Source organism: Lasioglossum baleicum, chromosome 14 (assembly GCF_051020765.1).
Source record: "Lasioglossum baleicum chromosome 14, iyLasBale1, whole genome shotgun sequence".
Lineage (NCBI taxonomy): Eukaryota > Metazoa > Arthropoda > Insecta > Hymenoptera > Halictidae > Lasioglossum > Lasioglossum baleicum.
In genome coordinates, this window is record NC_134942.1 from 8,962,158 (window position 1) to 8,989,663 (window position 27,506).

At 45.2% G+C, this 27,506-nt stretch overlaps 1 protein-coding gene across 7 annotated transcripts in view; it reads right to left on the reverse strand.

Annotated features, from left to right (window-relative positions):
• LOC143215946 (uncharacterized) overlaps positions 1-27,506 on the reverse strand; it is a 131,759-nt gene that overhangs the window by 66,020 nt on the left and 38,233 nt on the right. For 5 of the 7 annotated variants that reach the window (XM_076438587.1, XM_076438582.1, XM_076438584.1 and 2 more), the window contains one exon: positions 7-63. The exons of the other annotated variants lie outside the window; for them this stretch is intronic. In XM_076438587.1, coding sequence (XP_076294702.1) covers positions 7-55 — 49 coding nt within the window. In that variant the 5' untranslated portion in view covers positions 56-63. The remainder of the gene's footprint in view (positions 1-6; positions 64-27,506) is intronic. 7 annotated transcript variants of the gene reach the window in all.

Below are 27,506 nucleotides of genomic sequence, written 5' to 3' on the forward strand. Positions count from 1 at the left end.
ACTCACGTCGCATTTCCACGGGCCACGTCGAGCATTTCTTCTTCTCCGACTCCATGCCTCCCCCTGCAACAATCGAGAAATATATTTAACAAAAACAACGATTGGACGACCAAGAATTTGTCGCGAAACTTTCCCGCTAACTTCGCTAAACACCAGCGCAGAAATTTATGAAACGAGCTCTCGGATGTATTCCGACACTGCGGATTCAATTTAAACTTTAAAATAATACAGGAAGCGTCATCGGCGGGCGGCGGGAGCGAGGTTGGGGGGGTGGATAAAAATTCAACACCTCCGTGTATGCGCGGCAATTTATTGGACTTTCGAGGCGCCGGTTTTTCAATTTTTAACAATACCTGGCGGAAACGTTTTGACACCCGATTTAATCATAGTTGAAACGAACACTACGGTCACGTGCGCCCGCGTGAATCCGCGATGGCTGTTTTCCAGGCTGTCCCTTTTTTTTTATATTTTTTATTTCTCCCGTGCTCGGAGCGCTGCGTCCCGCCGAAATTTTTTTTACTAATTGAGCAATACATTCCGCGAGGATGCGGGCCACTCGCGGACGAATTGTCGAGGATCAAAGCGATACGCGATTCGCCCGTGCGACGACCCGACCGGACCACCGGAAATTACGCTAAATTCTGAACGATTGTCCGCTGCGAGCGCCGGGAAAAATTGGTCCTCGATTTATCGCGGCATCGCCGAGTGGACGTCGATGGGAAATAAATTAAAACGCCTTGTTTTCCGTTTTGTACGCCCTCTCTCCCCCGTGGCGTTTAATGGCGGACGTCACGTCGAGAACGTGAGCGACCGCGCACGGACACCGCGCCACGCAGATTTTCACCGAACCCCTGCCGACGACTTTTCCCCCCTCCCTCCGGCGAAACGTTATTTCTCTGTCGGTGCCATTTTGTACGGAATTTTTCCCGGTTGCCGATCGAATCAATGGGGACAGGGAATTAAAAAGGGATCGGCCTTTTGCGATTTTTTTGCCAAATTGCTTAAATGATGTGGTACGCAAGTCTACATAATCGGCCGAAACGCCGCGCCGTTTTCACCACAACCCTTATACTAAAAAATCTGTTTCTCGGCTGCTACTTGAGATATCGGAATAAAACAAAATGGAGATAGCACGTTGGTATTTACTTTATCTCCTGTAATTTTTTCAAAATTCTGAGTTACCCGTTACCGACAGAAAAAAATCAATTGTCAATGGCTCACAGAAATGACCCCCCGGAAAGTGAATTATTTTTATCTCCTCGAAACGGTTGACCTAAAATTCCGAAAAAAATGTACCAGATAAAGGTAATTTGTGTTTAACGTTTGCAATTTGTTTCATTCGGATATCCCACGCGCGGTGACTGCGAAAAACAGTTGCATAGTTGCGTATCTGTTACGAGCAGACCCTTTGTTTGACGGGCGATGTAGCTATCTATCGAAACTCTGTTCTCCGCTACAGCACCGTTACAGAACGATTAGGATAACCTCGGTGTATCCATCGCGATCCACCTTGTCCGGTGGGCGGAACAAATTTTTTAACGGGATGAATATCTGGCAATCATCCAGAGCATGTTCTCGCCACTGTTCCAGCACTTCCGATTTTTCTGCTATTTCGCAGGTTTGTGTAGTAGTTCGATACAAATACCGAGCTCCAGTTTTATTTCTCTTTCGGTTGCTGATGGAAAACCTGAGTGTCAGAAAAACACCGTGTTTTTTCCCTTGCCGTTAATATTCCCGGACCCCCGCGGGGCAACAATGAATTGTTGATCTGTCGGCGAACGTTGAACAAGAGTCGGACACGATCGACCTTTCGATCTGACGCGCGTCGGCAAATGCAAACACCGGACATGTGCCTAGACCTTCTGTAAGAAATATTCATCATGGCGAAGTACTTTTTACCACGTTTTTATTAGCTCGCTTTTCCTTGTTTGTTTGTTTGTTTGTTCGGTGGCAAATTTTGCGATTGATTTTAAACTAATTTCCTGATGAGCTAGAGACTTGAAATCGGTTACATGGCTCAGAACTGGATGACAATGCATTATTCAAAAAAAATTTTTTTAAAAGTCTATCCGTTTCTTGAACATCCTTTGGCTTTTGCAGCAGTTGTACAGGGTGTTTCAACTCTGAATCGGTGGAGATCTGTTGCAGAAATGGACCGCAAGATTAATATAATACCTCGTAGAATACTTAAATGTTTAATGTGAACAATATTTTAAATAAAGGTAGCGCCTCGAGTGCTAAGGGTTAAGATCAATTTTGCGGTCCATTTTTTTCTAACAAATCTCCATCTGTCTAGAGGCGCAGAATCAGGCTATATGGTCGCGACATATAATTTTTTAAGCACCCTGTACAACCACAGAGTCCGGATAATATTCGACGGACCCCGTATTAATCTCGATCGCGTTAATTATGCAAAAACCGCGACCTCCGTGGGAAGTTGCTCTTTAATCTGGTAGGGCGGTGGTTGTTTTCGGAAGAAACTGTGAACGGGGGCGTGGGAGTGGTTCACGCCGGGGCGAAATTGTCTGAAATGGCTGGGGCCACGTCGCGCGTCGCGCCGGTTCCCAAAACAACCGCGTGGAAACCACGGCTTGAACAGCCACCGTTCCGAAATAACCGGGCTGGCTCGAGTGGCTCCGTCGAATCATCCTATTTTGTTGGGAGCGTGCTGCTTATGCAGTGTCCGTGTCGCGCCCGCACACGCTCGAACCCGCTCCGCTGCGAAAACACGCCCTTCTTGCGGCGAACGCGCGGGAAATTAACGAGGCTAATGATCGTCGCCGGCGCGCACGAACCGCGTGAAAGCGAATTAGAAAAATAATTACTCGGCTCGATGTCCCGTGAATATTAAGCCAGCAGCCGCCGCCGTCCCCGGTTCTCTCTCTCTCCGCAAGGATCCCGGGAACAGATTAATGCCGCCCGCCACCGCGAAAGAAATTAATCCGTGCGACCGAGGAATTTCTCGGTGTAATTGCCGGAGGGATGCCGGAGGATTCACGAGCAATGGGATTTGATTGATTCTGGGATAACCGCAGGTCCCCCGGCCAGACCATTGTTCAGTTTGGCAAATGGGCTGAATCCATATCCCTCCAGTGGCTTCGTTAGAACACCTTTGTGCCTGCGGATCGCTCGTATTATTGCGAGAAAAATCGAACCGGCTCCTTAGACGCGATTAACCCTTAGGAAACGACTGGCTTTATCTGCTGCACCGTTCGCAGTGCTTCCCCCCCCCCCCGTCTTCCGCTATCTATTCATTTTTGTAATCACGGTCTTCCATTATTTCGCGTGTGCTGATATTCCGGAGGATCTCATTGTCAGCATGCGAGTGGGATATAGTTCCTCGAGAATTTTTATTTCCTTGGGGACCATTAGTGGTGTCAGTGTTGGGCAAGTTTTATTTTAAATAATAAATAATTCAATAGTAAATAAACGTGTGTTTTTAAGTGCAAATAATAATCTCATTGTCAGCATGCGAATGGAATTTTGTTCCTCTAGAATTTTCTTTTGTTTGGGGATCATTATATGGTCCCCATTATATTATGGGGACATAAACTATACGAGAATATTTTTTAAAATTAAATTTTGCTGCACCGTTCGCAGTGCATCCCGCTCTCGATATTCCTGAGGATCTCATTGTCAGCATGGGAGTCGGAAATTTTTTTCTTTGTGGACCATTAGTGCCATCGGAATAAACCTTGTTGGAACGTGAAGAGGCATCCGTAAACTACAAGAGAAAATTTTTTAAATTTTCGGCCGAGAGTCTATCTGAAAATTTAACTATTCCCGTCGACAGAGCATTTTATTCTCAGCGGACAATGTGAATCCGTTCCGAAACGCGGGATCGCAATCGGTCAGTGTAGCTAAACTTAGCAGCGAATCGAGTTGTTTGCCGAGTTCGGGAGCCAGTCCATTCACGGTGAAATACTGCCGACGATACTCAATTAATCCCGGCGCTTATACTTAGCAGTACTCCCCCTTTCAGAAGATTAAAAAGCTGCCGTAGAATTCGTTTTTTTCCATCGGAGTTGTCGGGAATGTTTCGAGCGTGTTTCGCTGTCGAGAGACCCGCGAAACGTATCGAAACGCGGTGGTATTCGCGAGAGGCCGGCTTCCGCAACTTTGTGGTCTGCAGGCAGCGGAGGGTGGTGGATGAATCTTTAGAAAATGAAATCGTCGCGTCGGTCAGGATAGAGGTGGTGGAACACGGTTGTAAACGGTGAACTTTCGGCGTCGCCTGTACACGCGATACTTCGCCGGTGAAACAATCTCCGCTTTAAGACTTCCATCTCCGTTTTCATCTCCTCCGGTCGTTGCTCGCGATAACTTCGGGTTATCATTATCGAGAGCATTGTTACTTGGACGGCAAACACCATTCAGGATTCACGGATACCGGCGTGCCCGGCTACGGGAAGCAATAAATTTCACGGCTCCGCTGTCACGGATGGGGGTGGAGACTGTCAAGACAGAGAGCGTCTTCCGTGCAACCAGCGGCCTCGACAATTAAAACCCCTTCTGCCCCTTCACCAAAAATTACGTCGATAAAAACGTTGTATCTGATTTTTATGCATTTATGGGAATGATCTATGATTACCCAGACGTTCATCAAAATTGCAGAACGTTCAAAGGCAATTTTCGGACGCGAGAACGTTTTTGATACCCGATAGGGTAACGAGATACTCGCGAGACAGTGAAACATTCGCGAGGCAACTTTCGCGCAGTTCTTTTATACAAATGAAGTTAACGGGGAGGGGAGAACTGAATGTATTTCGTCGCGACGAGATTCCGTTTTCCCCCCTGGCCAGCTACAGAGAGGAGAAGCGTAGACAGTTCGAAATTTCCTGGAGACAGAGAAAAATAATGTGCAAAACGACATTCGCCGGGCGCATCGGATTACCCGGGCCGTCACGCTTGGCCCGTGCCGTTTGCATTTAGAGCCAGCACACCGCTGCATACTGCAGCCGCTTGCAGCATGCACCTCCCTTATTCCGTGCCCCTTTCGCCGTATTATATCGCGTAACAACAGCCTGCGCTATTATTCCGCGTTTATTTCGCTCCTCTACGCGGAGATTACTGGTGCTGTCGTTCCTGGGTTTCGACCTTCGGCGTAGTTCACTGACGCCACCGCTAGGGCTCCGCGATCCGCCATTACGATCCGCTTTTGCGATTCTTATGCGCCAACTTATTCAAATTATTAACCCTTTGCACTCGGAATTGATTTTTTAAATTTTATGGATATAATACAATATCTAAATGTTTTAGTAATTGATTAGATACCGACACCCCTTGCCCAACGATTTATTTTACGGTTTCAGTGATTAGAACTTTCCTTATAGTTCGTAATTTCCTAAAACGCGAGAAAATTCGTATGTATTTTATGCTTACATGTTCTCCAATAACTATATATTGACGGGAACAAAACAGAATTTCATCTCGGTTTGAAGGAAATTAATAACATACACATTTATTAGAATACTAGCTGTACCCGGCCACGCGTTGCTGTGGCTCAGTCGCGATTTAAAACTGTTCGACTCATTTTGTAGACTTTCGCACGCTAAGTAAGCCTGTTTTCCCAAAACTTATTTCCGACAAACGGTTCAAAAGTTACGGCCGAAAATACCTTAAAGCAAAACTATCAAAATTTTCGAGTTTATATCATTTTTTGCTTGACCCCTTAGATCGCGTCAGAGAAAAAAGTGTCAAATATGAAAGTTGTAGAGAATTAAATTTCCAATCGCCAAGATAATCTCAGATTTTTCCTAAATCCTACCGTTGAAAAGCTACAGCTGTTTAAAAAGTCGGTAAACCAAAAAGTTTAAGAAAAACGCTCACTTTTTGTGTTATAACTCCTAAACTATGCAACCTACAGAATCGGATCAGTGATCATTTGAAAGAACTCGGCGAGCTGAATCCAATGAGTACCTCAAATTGAATATTGGTGCTACCAGTCAAAAGTTATAAGCAGAAACGTGCCCAAAAGAGAGCGAAAAAGTCGTCTCTGGTCACTAATGACGTCACAACGGTTAAACGAATGGACTTTTTCGAATGCGGATTGTCCTAAAACCTTCCCGAAGGAACGCTGCGTCTAATGACTCAAACCCCAGCTTTCTACGTTCAGCCGTTTCGGAGTTGTTAGATTTTGAACAAACGAACATTACATATTTATTTATATAGATAGATGTGAATATTATTGAGTGAATAATGGTACAACAATTTTTAGTGGCGCCTCAGAGTCGCCATTCGAGTGCTAAGGGGTTAAGCAAATAATTAATTTTTCACTTGGCTCCTATTCATTGTAATGGATTCCGCATAAAAGTTCAACAAGATGAAAATAATTCATGTTAAATTGTTTGAAATGATTTTACGAAATGATCGGTTCGAACTCTGCGTTGGAATGGCCGCAGGTTTCGTGGTTCAAGGGTTTGGAAAACAGGAAACCGAAGATATATCATGATATGTAACAGGAAGAGGATTCGTCAACGGCTATTGAGACGCAGGTTAACGAACCCAGTTTCGTTTTACAACCGCTTAACGATGACACGCGAATGTAGAGCGGAATTCGTTACGCGGAGTAACGAGGTCGGCCAGCCCCTTAGAAAGGGAAAAGCCCTAAACGGAGAAGCGGAATGTCTTCGATCAACGACGAGACCGTGATTCTGTTCACCGCCGTGGACTCTTCTCCCTTGGTAATACAGGACTACGAACGAAAGGAGGATGATCCCCTTAGTTCCCTCATGGCACGATGAATGCAAGGTTCGGCCTGATGAAGGGAGCCGGAAGACCACGAAGAAAGGAACTGGATACTGTGTCCACCAGCGACGATCACGGTTCGTGACACCGGCTGCGGAATACTAATCGAGGCTTGGAATTAAATTCCTTTTTCACCAACGCTACTGCCTCGGACATGATGCTCCTGCAACTATTCCACTTGAACGCGAATTTTTCATAAGAATTCATTCAGATATAATCTGGAGAGGATTGGCACTGTATATATTAATTTTTCATTGAACAGTTAATATGTAACTCCCGTCGCTGCCTGTACCGGCGAATTGAAAAATGAAACGTGAAATTTGTATTTGATCGGATACTTCGGTAAAGCATCATTTGTTAAAATGAAATTCGTAATTTGTAATATTACTTCGGTAAAACGTTCGACAGGATCTCGTGCGGTGCGTTGCCATAGCTACGGGAGTTCCCGATGATCGGCGATCGCACAAATAAAATGAAATGATTAAACGAATTTTAATATCAAATTCACGATTTTCCACGAAGCACTGGCGATCTTGTTTAACGAGTAAAGTAAACTCTCTGGCTGCGTCGAGTGGAAATTGAACGTCCAAAATCACAAGCTTACCGGAAGCTTTATATTTGCTTGTATATTTATGAATGAAGGACGCAGGCACAAGAAATGAGGTTGTTAAACAGAAAAACGTTCAGACGAGCCAGCGTAACCTTCTTCGAAGTCATAAAAGCGTATCGCGCGGAAACAGATGTCCCAAACAAACCCATGTACACCCGAAAAGCTGTGACTCTTGTTCTAGGTTGTATTCGTTAGCACGTTCCAGCAGGGTTAATGGGGCTACCTTGTCGAGGTTACAGCGTGGGGGTCATCAAGTGCCAGAGGCTAATTTGGATCGCGTTACTTCCCTGACAAAGGGCAACGGGAATCTTGGGAGTCTGCGGTGAAGCAGCAACTTGGGTTGTTAGGAAATTTCATTCTCAAAACTGGGTCGATATGGAAACACGAGAGAAATGACGTTCCTTATAGACGAGGAGTTGATCTTGATCTTCCAATAATGTAATGATTACATTATCATCGATGAATCTCTGGATTGCTCATACACCGAAGCACCGGATTTAATGAACTGATCCGCTGTCAGATGCTCGTCGTAAGACGACGTTTGTTCCTCGCTCGTTGACTTAATAAAGGAGAATTGTCGTAGCCGGTCGGACAAATCGATATTACTTTTAATGAGTAGCAGCGATACGGTAGACAGCCATTTACATAAACCAGGGGTGGCCAACCTTTTACGTGCCATGCGTCAATTTTGGTTTTCATACGAGTTTACAGAACTCTCTAGCACTTGTTCTACCTTCTTACATTATTATTGGGATTGGAAAACAGGAATAGGGGTAGGATCTGCTTGGCTTAGGGCATAACTCAATCACACAACTAAATTAATTAATTTACGCCAGTACCAAGGACGTACGTTTATTGACGCACCGACCTTCAATAGTGACAGACTGCGGATTTCTATACAAAATAAAAATATTCTGCATCGTTTGTGGGAAGCAGTGTGTAGTTCAATAATAATAATTTATTTCACCCTTAATAGTCTTTTTATGTTGGAAAGAACATAAGGTGGAGTGGGGTAAGTCGGTCTACGGGGCAAGTCCGTCAATTGGTTGTTTTTATTATATAATAATATGAATGAAATTTCTCTAGCTTGTGCATTTATTAATGTAGTATACGTTAGGATGAACTATTCTACATAGATGTCGCCCAAGGTGTTTTCCTCGCTTAAATCAACCAATGCGAAATAGTCACATGCGAGGTACACGTACAACTTTGAGGTTATCCTGAACGTGCAATAGTTTACAAGTTATTAATATATTCTGCGTTGTTATTTTAGGTAAGTACAACAAATATTGATGTAGGTTTACATTAAATAGAACGTTTTTATTGCATTTTTTAAAATTTATTGAGAAAAACACTAAGATGATCTTGCCCCGTAAATATCGCTACACGGGGCAAGTCCGTACTATCACGGTGGGGTATGTTCGTACTGTATGGGTAACTATAAAACTAAACAATATATTTAATGCAATAAAAAGCATTTTGTAGCAGGCTTGATAATAATTCTTTTCTTGCCCCGTAGCACTTGAAACAAGGTTCGAAAGCACATTTTTAACTCTCAGAGACGGTTTCGCCCCATTTTCGGGGCAAGTGCGTCCTAGTTGACACATTGTACAATATCCTATCAGAATGATAATTTCCAAGCAAAATTAGAATCCTACATAATACTAATTAATCAGTAATAACTGTGACAAGAGATTGATGTCAAGAACGTTAACTTTTTATATACCAGACTGAAAATACATCAGTTTAAAGTCCAACTTTGCAAAAACTAGGACGGACTTACCCCACTCCACCTTAACAATATTCTCAGAATTTTTATATTTCATCCAGCTAATTTCACTAGTGATGTATCTAGTGATCACTCAGGTGTTGAAAATATGAAGATGGATTCAGTTATGGCGCCTACTTAAAAAAAAAATAAGCAGACGCGAAGATACAATGCGCCACTGGTTGGCCACCCCTGATCTAGACGATCCCCCGCGATCGGTAACAAGGAATGCGGGTTCCTCTCCACGGAGAGAGCAGCCATTATGTGACGGGGACTTGAAATGTCTAAGAAGCTGTAGTAATAAAATCGTGGCTCGTAATAAATGCGACTAAAACGAATTCAATGGACCTTCGAAGAGCAGCATTACAAGAAGAGACGAGTGGTTCTTGCAAATTTCGCGGAGCGAACAATACTCGACTCGATCCAACGCGGAGAACGATCGACGACCGCTTTCTTTCCCGTTGGGGAACAAATTTTTTTCGAAATGCTCAAAAATGGTCGGCGGAGAATGCACGGGGGCGTGCATTAATCATAAAATATCGGGGAACAATGCAAAAATTCGTAGCACGCGCCCGTAGTTTCGCAAACCGCGGGGGAAACGATGGCCGTTGTTTTCCGCGCTAATTAACGCGACCCTCCTCCGTTTTTCGACCGGGTTCTTGTTTCGAGGAGAGTGGCGCGGGCCGAGCAACAATCGAAAACTGGCAGAGCCGGTGCTCGAAGTCCCCAAAATATTCGACCGTTTCGAAGAGGTTCAAGAGCGGTCTCGCTATTAATTGTGTTCCGTTTTATAATGCCCCTGCTACCGCGCCGCCGCCGGAAGTGACTGTGATCACGGCAGTCGTTAATTTGCGGAATTTCAATGGCGCTGTCGTCGTCGCCTGTTAATGTATTTCGGTGTGTCCGTGTATATTTTCGCTGGGGAGCATCGCGCCGCATTTTGCGGATACAATTTAATTTGAACATCGACGACGCGTCGCGTCGCCGTTTCTTCTGGCACTTAATCAGCTGTTAATTATCTGAACATGCTGAGCGACGCCGCTGACAGTCTATATTCGCACGCCGGTAATTAGCGGCGGTTTCGCTCGGGAGTGGAGATCGCTCGCGAATTGAAACCGCGACGCGGAATTGGCCGCAATCTGATCATTTCGAATGCGGGCTGATTCTTTTTGCACGTTCCAGAAAAATTACCATTTATTTCGGAAATTATTTCTTTAATCCTCTCACTACAATGGACGAGATAATTCGCTTCCACGATGCCGAAGAAACGATGTTGTGGACGAAATATCTCGTCACCATGCTGTCGTACGACGGAAGACAATCTAAAATGCTTTCCACAATGAAAATGGTGCTTCTCATTAAATCTACGTAATCTTGTAACTGAATGGCATATTCCACCTCCAATTTAAATCCTTGAACGCTCAAAAATGCCTACGGGAACACTATCTAAAATGGTCCCAAATGAGCCTCGTACATGGCCTCATCAATTTTTCACCATGAAATGAAACCAACGTAATCTTATAATTAAAATGGCATCTTCTACCTTTAATTTCAGCCCTCGAACGCTCAAAAATTCCTACGGGAACACGATCTAAAATGGTCCCAAATGAGCCTCGGACATGGCCTCATTAATTTTTCGCCGTGAAATGAAACGAACGTAATCTTAAAATTAAATGGCATCTTCCACCTTCCATTTAAACCCTCGAACGCTAAAAAATTTCTACGGGAACGCGATCTAAAATGGTCCCAAATGAGGCTCGTAGACGACCTCGTTAATTTTTCACCATGAAATGAAACCAACGTAATCTTATAATTAAATGGCATCTTCCACCTTTAATTTAAACCCTCGAACGCTCAAAAATTCCTACGAGAACACGATCTAAAATGGTCCCAAATGAGCCTCGTACATGTCCTCATCAATTTTTCAAATTTACATCAATGTATGTAGTCTTATAATTAATTGGCATCTTCCACCTTTAATTCAAGCCCTCGAATGCTAAAAAATTCCTACGAGAACACGATCTAAAATGGTCTCAAATGAGCCTATTAGATAACCTCATCATTACAAGGATTAATCCTTGCAACTGCTATTAAATATTTATTTGTTCGAGCACAATACTACTCGTACCGCGAACTTGTCGTAGAATTTTCGTTGCAGAATCGACAAATTACTGGCGAAGAGTTTTTACAGTGTACTTTGCGTTTCAACGCCGGCGTTCTCCGCGAAGAATTCCGCTCGCACGGTTGGTCGGCGCGGCAAAGGCTCCTTTTGCTCGCAAGGGAAACGTTTGTCGGGCGCATTTACGGTGGATTTTCGAAGCGTGCCCCTGTCGAGCGGATCGCGACGTCTCACGGTGTGTGCTTTCTTCGGGACGATAAGTTAGTCGAGCCTTCTCAGTGCTGCCTTCGAAATATCTATTCGCCTGTGAGAGTCGCGACGACAGACGATTCAATATTCCGCGCGATGTATTTCTATGTGTCTGTCACTTTCAAGAACGATGGAAATAATTCTAGAAAAATTCCAATTAGGACGAACTGTCGAGAATAGACATTTCATTTGAAATTTTAATTCGACAGAATTTCTCTCTTCAGAAAAATGATTTCTCTTTGGGGAATGTTTACAGAATCTTTTATGCATTTTTGACGAAAATGGACACGTACGATTTAAAGTAGTGGACGAGTTAAGAAGATTTACGGACATCAACGTATTAATTTCAGCTTAATAAGAGAATTAGAAGAAGAAAGAAATTTCTATTTGGCTCCTGTGTCTTGCGATCAATGCAAACAATTTTTTATTTTGCATAAAGATGCGCAGTCTATTGATCATGGAGATCATTGTGCATCGTCTGGTCTCCAGCCAAGAGAAGCTAAACGGAAAGTCATTGCTCCGAGACTGTCGTTAACGCGCTCTCGCTCGGCGAAATGCTGTTCCATTGGTTGTTTGCAACCACGTCGGCCCATTTTCGCACGATCGGCTGGCCAGTTCTCTGGTAGCAAACACCGGATGAATCACTATAGTGAATTCAACGAGCAAGCCGCTGGGTACACTCCCGGCCGAAAGTATCGGGCCAAAGACAATGTATACCGTAAATTTATCGAATGAAATAGCAGGTTCGTACATTTAAGTTGATCTTGGCGAGCAAGAAGTCACAATTATTTCTTGTCTCAATTCGCCGATGGCCATTTTTCAATTAAACAGTGTCGCACCAGGAACAATGTGTTCCAATTAAATGTAATCAGTTAACGCCACGAAAGCTCGAGAGCTCGTTCAAGTCCTCAACGAAGATAATTAAGAGATCGAGAAACTGAAATAACGCGTCCACGAGCCTCGTCCATAAATTTGGAAATTCCGGAGTTTGTCCCGGGTTTACATAGCCGGGACGGAGGGTTCAACAACAGCGTGGCGGGCGCACTCTCGACGTGGTAAGAGGCTAGCCTCCATAACTAGTTTTACTTTCCGCGCTTCAACTTTGCGCTCCGGAACGCGTGGCCTCGTAAAACCCGCGGAGAAATGGCCGCGGTTTTACGGCACGGAGTTTCGCGAGCATCCCAGTCGTCCGATCCGCGTAACATAAATTATTATTCGTTCGGATTCACGAGCGGTGCTTCCGCGAATCTCTGAAGGGATGAGTGCCGGCCGGAAGAGACGTTGTAATCTTCTCCAATAAAACAGGAGGAAAAGGAAAAACCGATGAGAACGCACTGGCGTAACTGCCCGAGATGACAATTCGCAAATCTGTCCTCGGTCAAATAGGACAAAAATGTTGGTTCTCAGTCAATCTTGCCTGAATCTCGTGGACGGGTCTTATCTCATTAATCTTACGATACTTCATAATTATACTGCGGATGTTTACGCAATTTGCAGTTTTTATAGACAAATTTTAAGAAAGTGGATTGTTCAATAAAACCTTGTTTTAAGTGATGTCCTTTGTAGGTCTGACACAAATCAAAATCGTACTAAACTCTGTCGAATTTTATATTCTAGTGTTCCTTGAAAATTTTCAGGAGCCATAAATGCATAAAGATTTAATTAAAGTGCTCGAACGCTTAAAAACTCCTACGGGACAAAATCTAAAATGGTCTTGAGGGAGCTTCGTACATGACCTCACCAATTTTTCACCATGACATGAAATCAACGTGATCTTATAATTAAATCGCATCTTCCACCTTTAATTTAAGCCCTCGACCGTTTAAAAATTCCTACGGGAACACAATCTAAAATGGTTTCAAACGATCTTCGTACATGACCTCATCAATTTTACACCATGAAATAAAACCAACGTAAACTTATAATTAAGAAAATCGCGCTTCTCATTAAACCTACGTAATCTTATAATTAAATGGTATCATCCGTCTTTAATTTATGGCCTCGAACGTTTAAAAATTTCTATGGGAACACAATCTAAAATGGTCTCGACTAGTACCTCTTTTGTGGATCTACAAAATGTTCAGTTTTCCGTTTCCAGGCCAAAGATCGGAGGTGGTGGATTGCAGGCTGGGTCGGATGAGCGAACAGTGCCAGCATCTGCGGGACGGGTCTGTCACGTGGCGTGAACGGAACGGGACGGAACGGATCGGATCGGGGTGAGAAAGCATCACAAATCATCATCAGCTGCCAGCTATCGCAGCCACTCCATTTTCGGGGGCAATTTTTCCGGGATCCATCGGGCTCGCTGGCATTCACGGGGTTTTATTGTCTTTCCGCCGTGCTGGCATGGCAGCGGGTGCTGATACGAGAGCCGCTGGGTTTTGGGGATAGTGGGGAAACTGCCAACGCGGACACCGGCCGCCAGAGAATTTCCAATTCCCCGCGTATTATCCCAGATTACCGGGCGGACACGGCATTTTTTTGAGATATCCGGTGATAGCGCCGCCGTGCCGGAAGAGGATTAATTCGAGCGCCCTAACCGTATGACGCGTTCGTCACATTTGCGTGCCAGTCTGCTAAGCCGCGCCACCTGTGCCGCCCCTGAAATTCGATAAATACCAGAGACCCGGTGTCTGTTTCCGCGTGTCCGCCACCATTTTTTCCCGATCCGCGTACACCTCGCTCGGTTTCGCGATGCTACCTCTCGTCGTTTCAAAGGAATCACATTTCTCCGTACCCAGTATTTGGTTTTTAACCCTTTACACTCGGAGCTATTTTCATATTTTATTCTACATGATTATTTTCATTTTATGCATATTACACTGACGCAATTTACTGATACAATACACTCAAATGTTTAGTAAATAACTGATGGGTTATTAACTAAGGGTGTTAGAAAATTCCAAAGCTTTCTGAACACTGTTCATTTTGTTTTATAATAATTTCGTGGAAATTTTTGAAAGGCCTAAATTGAAGGTGTGCCACTTTGCGATCAGGTGATTCAGGTTGGATAACAGGCCTACGAGTTGAGCGATCGACGAGACTTGCCAGGAGTTAACGGACTTTGCGTGTTCGGCCATTTGGTGGTTTTTGAAGCCGAGCCGTACTTCCAGACAAGGAGAAGCCCTCGCCCTTCGTTCATTGTTCTTGCTCCGGCCGGGGTCTGTCCACTTACGTTCACCCTTCTCAGCGGCTCACTTAATTTACGAGGCCGCCGCTGTATCTCCTTCAGCTACGCTCAAAACAGTCGAGCGACGTCGGTCTTGTACTGCTATCTCGCTTCGGAGACAGAAAGAAGTGGTCCGGGGGAAGCGGGTGGGGGAATGGCCGGTTATAAAGGTCCGGTAATATTTTAACTGGCGCATTGTACTGACGGAATTGTAAAGGAAATAAATTATCGCGCCCCGGAGACCGGCCTGCTGCCGGTGTTCCTTCGCGGTCAGAACAATTCCGCGCAGACTCTCTTCTCATTCTCATTCTCTTCCTCATCCTCTTCATCCGTTTCCTTGTCCCTTCTTCCTCATTCGCTGTTGTTTTTCATGCGGAGGAAGTTGCGAAAGAAGAGCGATGCACTCGTAAAATCGTGTTTTCGAGAACCGGCCGTCGCCGCACTGAGCTTCTCGCCAACGAAACATCGCGGCACGCTCTCCTTTATCGTTTATTTTTGCAGTAAACCTCCTTTAGAGTGCGCCACCGACTCTAAAATTGTTATTTATGTGCGGGGTCGAGCCGTAGAACCGCGCTCGCGACAGTAAAATGAAAGATTGTGTCTCTCTTCGGTCGAGATTCGCGCCGCGGATCATGGCGGTCTTCTATTCGCCGTACATTCGTTTAAAACGGTGTTTTCGAGCTGCGACTAGGATCGCGATTCTCATGGGCAATAAGCTATCGGATGGACGTTCTTCGTGCGTACTAACTTCACCGTCGTCTGGCCGTTTGCCTGGTGAAGTCGAGGTTTACGAGGTTACGAGAAAGCATCCATTCAGAAACACAGTAAACCAATTAATTCTCTCGGGCAACACACTAATTTATTTTCACAATCCACGGTATTACGAACATCAACTGTGTTTTAGATTTCAGTGAGGTCGTCCCGGTCCCATTGTTCCGGGGAAATGTATTTTCGGCACTGCCTTTTGTACTTCGACCCCGTAGCATCTGCCGCTCCGGTGTAAAATATGAAAATTCAAGGGGAGTTTAAAAACGCTAAATGAAGCTTTCATGTTCCAGCGAAAAAGCTTCTGCTTCAATAAAACAGGGCGCATGTTCGGGGTCGCGTCTCTCTTTTTCTCTCTTACCCGTGTGCATGCAGCGCGTGCACGAAAACTCATATTGAAAAAGGGTATTGTTTGGATGTGTATTCAATGAGGAACATGTTATGTTCAAATTAATCCTCTCGGCACGGGCAGCGAATAATGAAGCTTTCCGTTACACGGACGAATTACGGGCTGGCACGGTTACATTTCGCATTCGACGCTGTAACGAAATAATTAATAATCGTGAGTGTCTCGAACGTAAGAAACATCCTGTACGTTGTTGCGCGAAAATTGTGCGGGACGATTAAAAAGCAGAGACGAAAATATTCGTGGACGTAAAAAGAAGCAGAACTGTGAAAAATCAACGAAGAAAAATTTTCCATTGACGGAGCTCCTATAAACTAGCTATAAAAATGGAGTTTCCCGAAGGTCGAATTATGCGAAAATTGTTCAGGACGATTAAATATCACAGACGAAAACACGTTCGTGAGCTGCGAAAGATCAAGAAAAATTTTCCATTTTCTATTTCGCAGAGTTATTAATTCGTCGCTCCTATAAACCAGCCATAAAAATGGAGTTTCCCCGAGGGTCGAATTGTTTAGGGGGATCGGGTCAGGCTTGAATTATGATCACCGGTTCCCCATAGTTGGCGAAGTTAGCCCGTGTAACAATGTCCCCGGACTGGTTGCACGACGAGGACAAAGTGGCGGCGTCACCGAGCCAGCTTCTTTCCCATTAATAGGCCGGGGATGTGACTTATGGAAAGTTTGGCCAAGTTTCGTCTCCGCGACGTGCTCTCTTATCCCGTCGCTCTTTCTTGCCGTTCTTACTTTCCGTTGAACGGCGCGGGGGTTGCGCATAGTTCCGGAGACGACGCCCAAGGGCGCTTTAAAACCCGCGTCTCGACGCGAAATCTCGGATATTCAAGTTCGTCATGAACGTCGCAGTTCACCGTCCGTTCACAAATAATTTCACCATTATCCCATTCGTCGATTTCGCCTGCATCCCTGGCAAGAATGAGTAGGTGAAATAGGTTCGTGCCCAATTTTCATAGATTTTGCAAACTGTACTGCACAGCGGAATGTAAAAGCCAAAATTATTTCTACAATTAAAAAAGAATGGTGACTATAATAATCGATTAGTAATCGATGATTACTAAAGCTGTATTCTTACAACTTAACCGTTGAATTTTATTTTCAAATCGGACACGAGCTTAATGCAATCACCTGATATTTCTAGCTGATTATAATTATAAAATGTGTGTTTAGCTATCTCGCTAAGGTTCTAGCGCAGCCGGAGAACGTTCGTGGGTTGAATCACGCGGGATTAGGCTCCTTTTCACCGGTGACAGTGTTCTTGCCGCGGGGCCGGGTCTCAAAGCGCCAAAAAATGTGGCGAACTTTATCACCGGGGCGCATCTCCGGGGCCGTTCGCCGACTTAACATGTTCCTTGCCGGTTTTTTTTTCACGGCCGCGAGCATTTTTCACCCGGAACATTCATGCATTTAAATTGGCCGGGAGCTTTTATAAATCCCGGGGAAAGAACGCGACACGGGTAAGAGGACAGTCGAGCGTGTCGGTCATCTCGTGTGTCCTCTTCCGCTCCCCGTGTGTGTATGTGCTCGATTAAATCGTCCGGGGGTTGAAATTTTCACGAGAGCTGCATGCTTCTCTTCTCCCTTGCTTTCTCTCTCTCTATGTGTTCGTGTTGCAGCAGATATCGCGAGTACGCTGTGTGTTTTGCAGTCTATCGGGCAGCTCGATTGGCCGAAGAAGCCTTGGAACGTTGCCAACAGTTTCCACCGAGTCCGTAAGCTTTGGCTGACCTCGACTTGGTCCGAAGAGATGGATTCTTACCCCCTCGAGAGAACCGTGTCCCTGCGAACTTACTCCGCGTCCGTCGCACAGCTTCGCCTAAGTGCACTTCTGACGCCGAACTATCCGGAATTTTCACCGGCTTCGGCGAAATAAACGTTCTCACTTTCTCCGCCGTGTAACTGGAAACGTTCGCTTTGACGCGGGCCCTCCGAAACGTTCGAACAGGTCGTTGCAGTTGAAACTCTAACGAGAACCGCCATCTCCAGCCAATTAGCGGGCTGCGCCGGCCATTGGAACTTTGGAAAATGTGTATTAACTCTGTTGGACTCGAAGCGATTCCAATGCGAAAATCAAGACATTCCTTAAAACTATATCATTTTTATTCTGTGTAATCTTGTTCATGTACGAATTGAATAATATTAAAACTGTTTTGAATAATGGTATGGTACTTTTTACTGGCAAGGGTTCATGCAGAATTAATTGTGGAATGTATCGGCAAGCGAGGTAAATCGCGTAAAAGAGCTCGTCGGTTCCATGCAAAATTGGCTGGAGGCGTTTCCACGGGGAATCTCGTCCCGTCTTTTTTCCGGGCAGGGAAAATCCGCGAATTATCTCCGGCGAAATTTTGCACAGGCTCTTTGGTGGTTCCGGGTTCGAAAGTTCGCCGGCTGAGGGGCTAATTCAGTTGCACCGGTGACCGCGCGCAAAGTTAGGAGCACTACGTATTTCTCACCACTTCGGCCGTTCTAAATTAGCGACAGATACTAGCCCCGGAAGTTCCGGGTTTCCATTTAGCATCGCGAGGCTGGAAACTTCCCGGAACGGGTTCTTCCCGCTATATGGGTTCTATTAAAAGCTTACAAGCGAGGCTTGATTAAACGATGCTCATATTTTAATAGATACTAGGAGGGTCGGCCACGCTCTCCATATTTTTCGTAGCTTCTTCTCGGATCTAAATCTTCCTATCGCATTATTTTACCCAGCTCGCTCGAGCGCGACAGAGAGAGAGAGAGAGAGAGAGAGAGAGAGAGAGAGAGAGAGAGAGAGAGAGAAAGAGTGAAGTAAAGGGGAAAGAACACTCAATAAGCCGATGATAAACGACGCCTGTGCCCGTTTCACAATAAATTATTCGAGTGCGCCTCGATAGAGGAGTGACCAGATTGCGGACGGGGACGCGAGAATCGCCTGGAATTTCAATTTAATCCGATTTAAAGGGCATCCGCTGCGACTGACATTACCACTTGTCAGGGAATTTCACAGGGGCGAACGGGTTTTTCGCGCGATAATCAGGAGGAACGTCGACAATCTGTCCTCCCAACGATTAATGAATCCGATACAGCCAAGCGCGGACGAAAGGGTTTTAATGAAAACGCGACGAGTTTTTAAGTCCGCGTACCAGACAGCGTATTAAATAATTCGTGCCATCCTGTCTGTTCGATTGCGATGGTAATTGACTCGATAGCTTTGCGGATAATCTAGATACGAGAAGAATCATTTTCGAGATGGAACGACTCCGTGATCTGCGGCTGGCGGACATGTCGAGTGTTGTGACAGTGCTGCCAAGCTGTCGGTAATCCGCGGGAACCAACAAGATTTTCGTTTCGAATATTCAGTTCCTGAAATTTTTCTGACGAAATTGTTGATGACTAATTAATGCGCCTGATCCGGCGAGCAATTTGCCGCGCGTAGCGTGACAAGGATAGGTGGCCCCCCGCCGACGACGACAACGACATTTCGGTTAACTGTCGTCGGCCGCCGAAAGTAGCGGCGGCAGACAAAACGTCGCAATTAGAGCGGTAATTGCTTCGCGGCGAAACGAGAGAGAAAGAAGGACGGGTTGTGGGAAGGGAATCGACGACGAGCTGTGCGAAGAGAGAGAGAGAGAGACAGAGTGGGGCGAGGGCAGGCGGGGCAATCATGGTAATTACTCGCGAGCATGTTCATTACGACGCCGGCTGTACCTGGATGAAGGAGCGCCTAGGAGCGGCTAGACTTCGACGCGGCTCATTGCGTCCCATATCCTATTTTGCCTTTGTCTTCTCGCTCGGCGAAACGAGCGCTGGGAACGTACCGTGTCGTCGTGACTCGAATATGTATCTGCCTCGACAGTATCAGACCCTTGAGAACGGAATTTGAGACTCGGTACATTTTGTCATTCATCGTTTCATTTCTTTTGTTTCTTCTAGTAATCCTTTGTCTCGTAACATCCAGAGCAAGTTTCGTTCGAAATATTTTTACAACCTGTGGAATTGTAATAGTTCAAATTGAAAAGCTTCGTAACATATTTGCGTTCTGAATTCGGACATTTTCTATGCAACAACCTAATAAACGACCCAGAAAATCGAAACGACAGCGCTCGGTTCACGGAAACAGAACAGAGAGGATGCAGACTCGCTAACGCGAGTTCAACAATGTCAGCTCCACCCTCGCGCGACCTATATCGCGCGAGCAGTATCACGAAGAGTCCAAAGAATCCCCACGGTATCATACCCCGCCTCGCTTTCAGAGATCGCGTGTGTAACGAGCGCAACGTGAAAGCAAATATCGAGCACGCATGCAGAACAGGCCAGAAAAAGCGAGAATGGTTTGTTGAAAAAGAGGGGGCAGAGGAAGAGAGAGAAAGCGAGAAAGCGAGGAGGAAGGGACAGGAACGAAATTCCGAAGAGCGCCATAACAGTCTGGAGAGTGTAAACAGGGGAGGAAATTGCGAGGAATCGAAAGGACGGTCGCGGACAAGGGGCGACTTTCGAGAGCACGTTTATAGAAGAAGGGGCGGGGGACAGTCCGTGGGAATGAACATGAATCCCCGCGGCTGTGCAAATGTTTAATGTGTAATTAAAAACTAACATCGTCTATTATGACGTATCTCTCCTTGTCCGCGTGGAACGTCGCGTTACAACGTTCCCGGATAATAACGACGGGGTGCTCTCGCGAACACGAGGAAAACCTCTGTTTCGACTTCACCCGAGAAATTAATGCCACCGAGCTGCCTTCAGCTCCGCAGATGTCTCCCGAAGCCCCCAGGGGCAGGACGTTTCTAGATTATGAACGGGGAATTACCTTTCTCCCGCTTTACCCCAGACTTTTCATTTCGAGCCCTCGTTCAGGGGTGTATCGGAATCGCGGTCGATCGGAGGGGCTCTTATCCATACATCGCGTACAATGAGATGTATGTACTCATTTTTTAAGAAAGCAAAATTTTATACATGAAAGAAATTTTGATGTTCGAAAGCGTGCAACCGCTAAAAGTTCGCGCGAGCAATGTTCTTCGCTTAGATTGTCAGGTACGATCAACCACAACAACTCTTCAGGAACTACTTTTGCGATATCTACGGTAATAGTATCCTCACTCGAGTATACCGAGTGAATTTCACCTAAATTGACCACCTTGAATATCTTTGTTGTTTTTAAAGATACGTCAAATGTCTGAAGGACAAAGTTGAATGGTAAAATGGGGCTCGTACGATACCAAAAGAATGTTTGTTTTTGTATCGTATGCGCCCCATTTTACCATTCTACTTTGTACTTCAGACATTTGACGTATCTTTAAAAATAACAAAGATATTCAAGGTGATCATGTTAGGTGAAATACCCTGTATACATAATAAGATGTATGTACTCATCTCTATACAATAATATGTCTACAATAAATCTCTATATAAAAATGCAGTGCTGACTCATTCACTCACTCACTGATCAACGCCCAGGCTAAACCCTTGGACCTAGAAAGGTGAAATTTTGCACAGAGGTTTCCTTTATGATCTATACAAGGGATAAGAAAGGATATTTCGAAATTCAACCCCCAAGGGTGTGAAAAGGGGTTGCAACGTTTGTATAAGGAATACTTTGTTCGTAGTCGGATTTACTTCATACATGGTCTTAATGCTCTTTGATATAATTAATCAAACACCTGTTCCTGCATTTCAAAAAATTCAACCCCCGGAGGGGGTGAAAAGGGGTTGCAACGTTTGTATGAGGAATACTTTGTTCGTAGTCGGATTTACTTCATACGTGGTCTTAATGCTCTTTGATATAATTAATCAAACACCTGTTCCTGCATTTCAAAAAATTCAACCCCCGGAGGGGGTGAAAAGGGGTTGCAACGTTTGTATGAGGAATACTTTGTTCGTAGTCGGATTTACTTCATACGTGGTCTTAATGCTCTTTGATATAATTAATGAAACATCTATTTCGGCATTTTAAAAAATTCAACCCCCGAGGGGGTAAAAAGGGGTTGCAACGTTTGTATGAGGAATATTTTGTTCGTGGTCGGATTTGCTTGAAACTTGGTCCAAATGCTCTTTGATATAATTAATCAAACACCTGTTTCGGGGTTTTGAAATCTAAGATGGCAGCATGACATAAAATTAAAACTCTCTATAGGGGTGAATGGGTGGTTAAAAGGTTTTATGGAGAAACAATATTAATTTCCGAGGGCATTAAACGGTTCTCTGTGCGAGCGAAGCCGCGGGCAGAAGCTACTTTATCATAGAGAGCAAAATTTTATGCACAGAAAGAATTTTGCGCAAGCGACGTTTTCCGCTTAGATTGTCAGGCACGGTCAACAACAACAACTCTTCAGGGACTACTGTGATATCTGCGATAATGGCAGGCGTCGCAGCGGTAGTCTTCACTCTGGCAAGATCACTATCCAGGACGCAGCGCTGGGAAGATGTTGGGCTCACCTTGCAGCTCATTTGCGGCCTCGGCATGGTGTCGTGGGTGAGTTACGCGGGTACGGTGGTGACATAGGCTTGGCTGGGTGCTGAATTATAGTAGGCAGGCATGATTAAACAGCATGGACCGTGGCGGGCCGCGCGAACACACCAGCCCTTTTCAGGTCGCCGACAAGTTTAGAACTATACATCCAGCTCCTCTCTCTTGGTCCCATTATTCTTCCCGGCTGATACAAGTCGAATTGATTAGCCGGCTTTTTTTCATTAAAATGTCGGCCGGAAGTTCGGCCGGGCTCCCGATAATTGAACGATGACGGGAAACGGAAAGGACCCGCGGCGGAGGCGGATCGAATCCGTCACGGTAACTTTTATTAGAAAAGTTCGCGGCGGCGCGCGGCGTCGCATCGAATTATGCAGACGATGATCCTCTTCGAAAACCGAGGCGCCGGGATGACCGTTCCGAATACCTCCGGCTGAAGAGTTAAGTATCGATATTCCGACGCGTGGAGATTGTTCCGAACTTTTTTCCCTCTGTGCCAACCACCGCCCTCTGTTACGGGGCATTAAAGCGGAAATAAGCCGCGACAAATGGCGCGCGTATTATGAGAACGCAGACGACGACGATCCGATCGGACCAGTCGCATTGTGCCCGAGACACTCCGTCGCGAAATATTCTACAGAACATTAATCCCCAGCACTGACTATAGCACCCGGTCTTTTATGGTAGAACGGCCTTATATTTTTATAAATTCATTCAAATGTTTCCTTTACAATACGACAGAACTTTACCTCTCCAAGTTAATAATAACAGGATCGAATTTATTCGGATTTCAGAATAAAGAAGCATGCAAATACACACACACATACAATCAGAGTATTATACACACAGTCTAAATGGGATCTCGAGCAGCTGACAGCCTCCGGATCTCATAGAAGCGGCTCGATCCCATCGTTGGACGGATTACAACGAAAAATTCGCGTCGAACTTAATCGGTTCTGTTCGGACGAGACTTCAGCCTCGATCTCGATCATCGTCGAGCCTGTGCACGGTCGTGGTTCGATCGTTTTAGAGCTCGTCGCCCGTAACGAGGCAATTACAGCCGGTCCGGCACTCGTCGAGTGCAATTAAATATTGCACGCGTATCGATCCGGTCTCGGTGCAACAAGTTCTCGCCACTGGGATCGATAACGGTACGATTTTCTTCAACGACGTTACCACAGTGTTTTCTACACCAATTTTTTATGCGAGGAAAAGATCAAATCTTCCAGGTTAAATGTTAAAAATAAATTAAAAATTACTTTCCGGACATTGCATACGAATTTTATTGTGACAAAGCACTGTGAAATAATCGTTTCTGCGCTGAGAGGAGAAGGGAGACGTGCAGAACGCGGCTGACGCGATCGGAAATTCGCCTTCACTATAACCGCACGCTTATAAAGCGACGTCGTCGGTTCTGTCGCCTCGAAGTGGCTGCCGCACCGTCGATTAATGGAATTCCTCGGCCGTTCGTGCGAATAAATTCGCAAGGGTCGCCGGGTACCTCGAGGGGGAAGAGGAGCGGAGAGTAGCATCCCGTCGTTGAGCCCAGAGAGCTGATCGTTAATGGGTCTCCGACGGAAATTGATTCCGCGGAAGAGGATGGATTCGACATTTAGCGACGTTCGATCCCTGGATGTTGACTCAAAGCGCGCAGTGCCGCCTGTCTCGACGGTATAATCCGTGTCTAATCCCTTAACACTTAAAAGAGACCGTTCACGAGACCTCTCCCCGGTTTCGAATCTGCCGCGAAAGGCCGCTTCCGAGATTTCTATTTGTCCCCGGAAATTGTCTCTGCTCCGGGCATTAAATATTCCCGGGAAATTGCTGCGCTTATTTTACAAGACGCGCGCTCTGTATTCCACGGTTTATTACGTTGCACGGATCTCCCGCGAAAATCGAGCTTACTTAGTCGCCTGTTTACTTCAGATGAAATCTCCTCAGTTTTCTCCTTGTTTGTTATTAAGATTCGCCGAGCTTCATCATCAGCTTCATCGAGCACTAAATCTGCAATCTTAACTTTTAAATCAGCAACTTTAAACCGTTCGCGGTAAACTTCGAGTCTTCGTACTTCAATGTTGAACCTCGAACTTCATTTGGTTTCGACGTTGGCCTTAAATTTCAAATGTTCGGGTTTGAAATTTGAGAATTGTTCAGAGGTTCATTGTTTAAAATCCGGTAGAATATACGCGAGTTAAAGTTCGTGTTCGTGGCGCAGACATCGCGCGCTTTACCGAAATCCAGTGCAGCTGACTGCACTCGACGAATCTGCACAGTAGCCGTGTTCGAAACAATGAAGCGGCTTATGAAAGATATTTTGATGAACATCGTGATCTTCTTTCCGGTTCCCTGAGCGTTTATACTTTTGTGTTTCTCGCAGACAACGCCCGGCGAGATTCTCAATATTCCGGTCAAATAATGGCCGGGAAAAGTCTGCGAATATGGAGTCGCGGGACACTTCGGTAGTGACCCGGGATTAAAATAAGCCTGACGGTTCTTGAATCATTCAGAAGCCTCGAACAACTTGAATATCTCTAAAGTCTTGGCCGTTTCGAGCTGAAACTTCTGTTACTACTGAATGGGTACTTTCGACGGAAGCTGCTGTCCCGGATGAAACAAGGGATGAATTGCGCCGGGGATTATGAAAGTGGCCCGAGTCGTGCTCATTGTTTTCGGCTATTTGAACTTTCCTGTCTTAGCCTTTCCTTCGACGATCCGAGAGAACTAGTTATGATGACGTATTGGAACACTGTTCTCTAGAAAAACTTCTCGAAAGAACGCACACAAGCTTGATTCGATTGTTTTATTTTGATTAGAAGTAGCTATTGTAACGATGATTTGAATGCTAAATTAAATATATGTTGTGGGATGATTGTGGACAGCTCTAGAAGCCGAATCGGAAAACAAGTACCTCACTTAAGCTTAAAAAATTAGAACACATAAGAATAATCATTAAAATTACGCACTTTTTTTCAGACCAATCCAGAATTTCATTTGAGAGGCAAAGGCACCGATGTAAGCCAGACCAAATATCTTCGGGCCCTTTGGGGGAAGATTTTCTTCGCCCAGCGGCAACAACTCATCAAGTTCTTATCCTCCGATGACTACCACGAATCCCCAATTTGCTCCCCATCTGAAAACCCTCGTAGATTCCCAGTCATGGGGGCTGCCACTTCCTGTTCGAATCAATTTCGGTAATCTATCCGACAACCGAATCAGCGCCACTGGCTTAAGAAACTTGTTTAGACGCTGAGAACGGCGGCTGAAGGGCGTTGATAGGGCGGCGGAGCCGATTAACTTTGTAAATTTCTCGTTTCCGCATTCGTCATTTCGCCAAATTGGTCATTTGCCGACCCCCTCCCCACGCGAATTGGCCCGTGATCACGGAATTGGCAATTTTTCCGCTAGCTAGTTGAGTCGACGGTTGAAATTATGTGGCGCGTGGAGGAGGGTTCAAGAAGGGTTTCATACATCGTTACACATTTCATTACTAATGCACGTATTCACGTAAATAAATATTTTAAGACTTTACATCACCGCTAATTTCTTTTGTCTCTCGTAGCACGCGCAATTAAATATTCTTTTAACAGATTCAATTAGCTCAAAGGAGATTACGGTCCTTCCAGACCCGAAAGACGTCACGGTCCCTCTCTGTAAAGCAATTCGTCTCCGCAAAAAACCGAGGAAAGAGCAAAGCCAAGGAAGGCTCTGGCCGAGATCTGGTCGAGCCAAATTTCTTGCTCTCGCGCAAAGTCGTCGCCGACAACCGGGCAAAGCGAGCGGGAATTCCTCTCGCAATTAGCGACGCCCCGGCGCGGCTCGGCGCGCGCCGATAAAGTCAATTAACCAATCGAGTTAATGAAATACCCGCTCACGATTAGCCCTCGTTTCGTTGCGAAGCGGCCACCGAGCCGCCTGATAAAGGGATATACGTGACTCAAATCCTCCATCGCTCCCACCCAACGTTACTTCTTCGTTTCCACGGAATTAAAACGTTCCCCGTCGCGTGTACACGCCGCTGCTGGTTACAGAAGCGTTTGGCCGTCGTCTTATCAACCGTTCCATCCAACGATTTGCGTTTCCCTCGCTGATTCAACCGCTGTGGAACGTAGACCGGGTTAAGCAGGTTTTGATGAAACCCGCCGTTTCTGTCATCACGGGAAATTAGAGAGGCTTCTTTGAAAATTTCCGCCGGTGGACGATCCGCCTTTCACTTTGAGCTTCTCCAGAACTACCGAAGAAGAAATCGGAAAGTGATCTAGCTGGTGTCAATATTCTCTTCGAGAATTTTAGAGGAGGACATTTCAATGATTGTAAACGCGTGAATATGGAAAAGAAAATGGGAATATGATCCAGCTGGTGTCAATATTTTCTTCGAGAATATTAAAGGAGAAAATTTTAAAATTTGTATACACGTGAAGGTGCAAATGAAAATGGGATTTTTGTAAATGAGAAGATGGAAAAGAAAATCAGAAGACGATGTGCACGTTGAAGGAGAAAATTCTGGAAATAGTAGAAACATGAAAATTAGATGACATAGGCATTGTCGTGAATGGAAAACGACAAAGTTCGATGTAGAAGCGTGTTGTCGGTGTTGCTTTTGTTTGGAAACTTTCAGTCGTCGTTCGATTACTGTATAATTAGCTGAAACGATGTTAGGCTGTGCGCGTCCCACTCGAAACTATCCGCGGAAGTTAAGCGTTCGAAGCGAGGGGAGGATGAAAAAGTTCCGAAATTCTTCAAGTAATTACGGGGTCCGGAATTGTTATCGAGCACGGCCCCGCAAAATTTAATTGCTTTCGGGGGTTTCGCGTAGCGTCAGAGACCCGCGGACAGACAAGATACTCTCCCTTGTATGTAGATCCAGCCGTCGAAACTTCCGGTTTGTTCTCCCGGTGAAAAGTTTTCTGAAAGGAATATCGAGGCACCGACCGGCTCACGTTCAAAGTAATTAACCGCTGATTAATCAGCCATTCAATAAACTTTGTCCGCGTCAAGTTCACGGTATCCTGCTTTGATGTCACCGACGAAGGGATTACTATGGTAATGAATAATTTATCGATGGAGAAATTTTCGTCGCGACATGGTTTTTAGTAAAAAATCTGAAAAAAATTCTCGGTTGCTGTTTTGACGTCTCTAAGTTACTGTACACTGAGAAAAAAATCCTGTCGAAACAAAAAAAATATATGTTGATTCCATAAGATGTACTGTTGAATATAGTGCCAATAT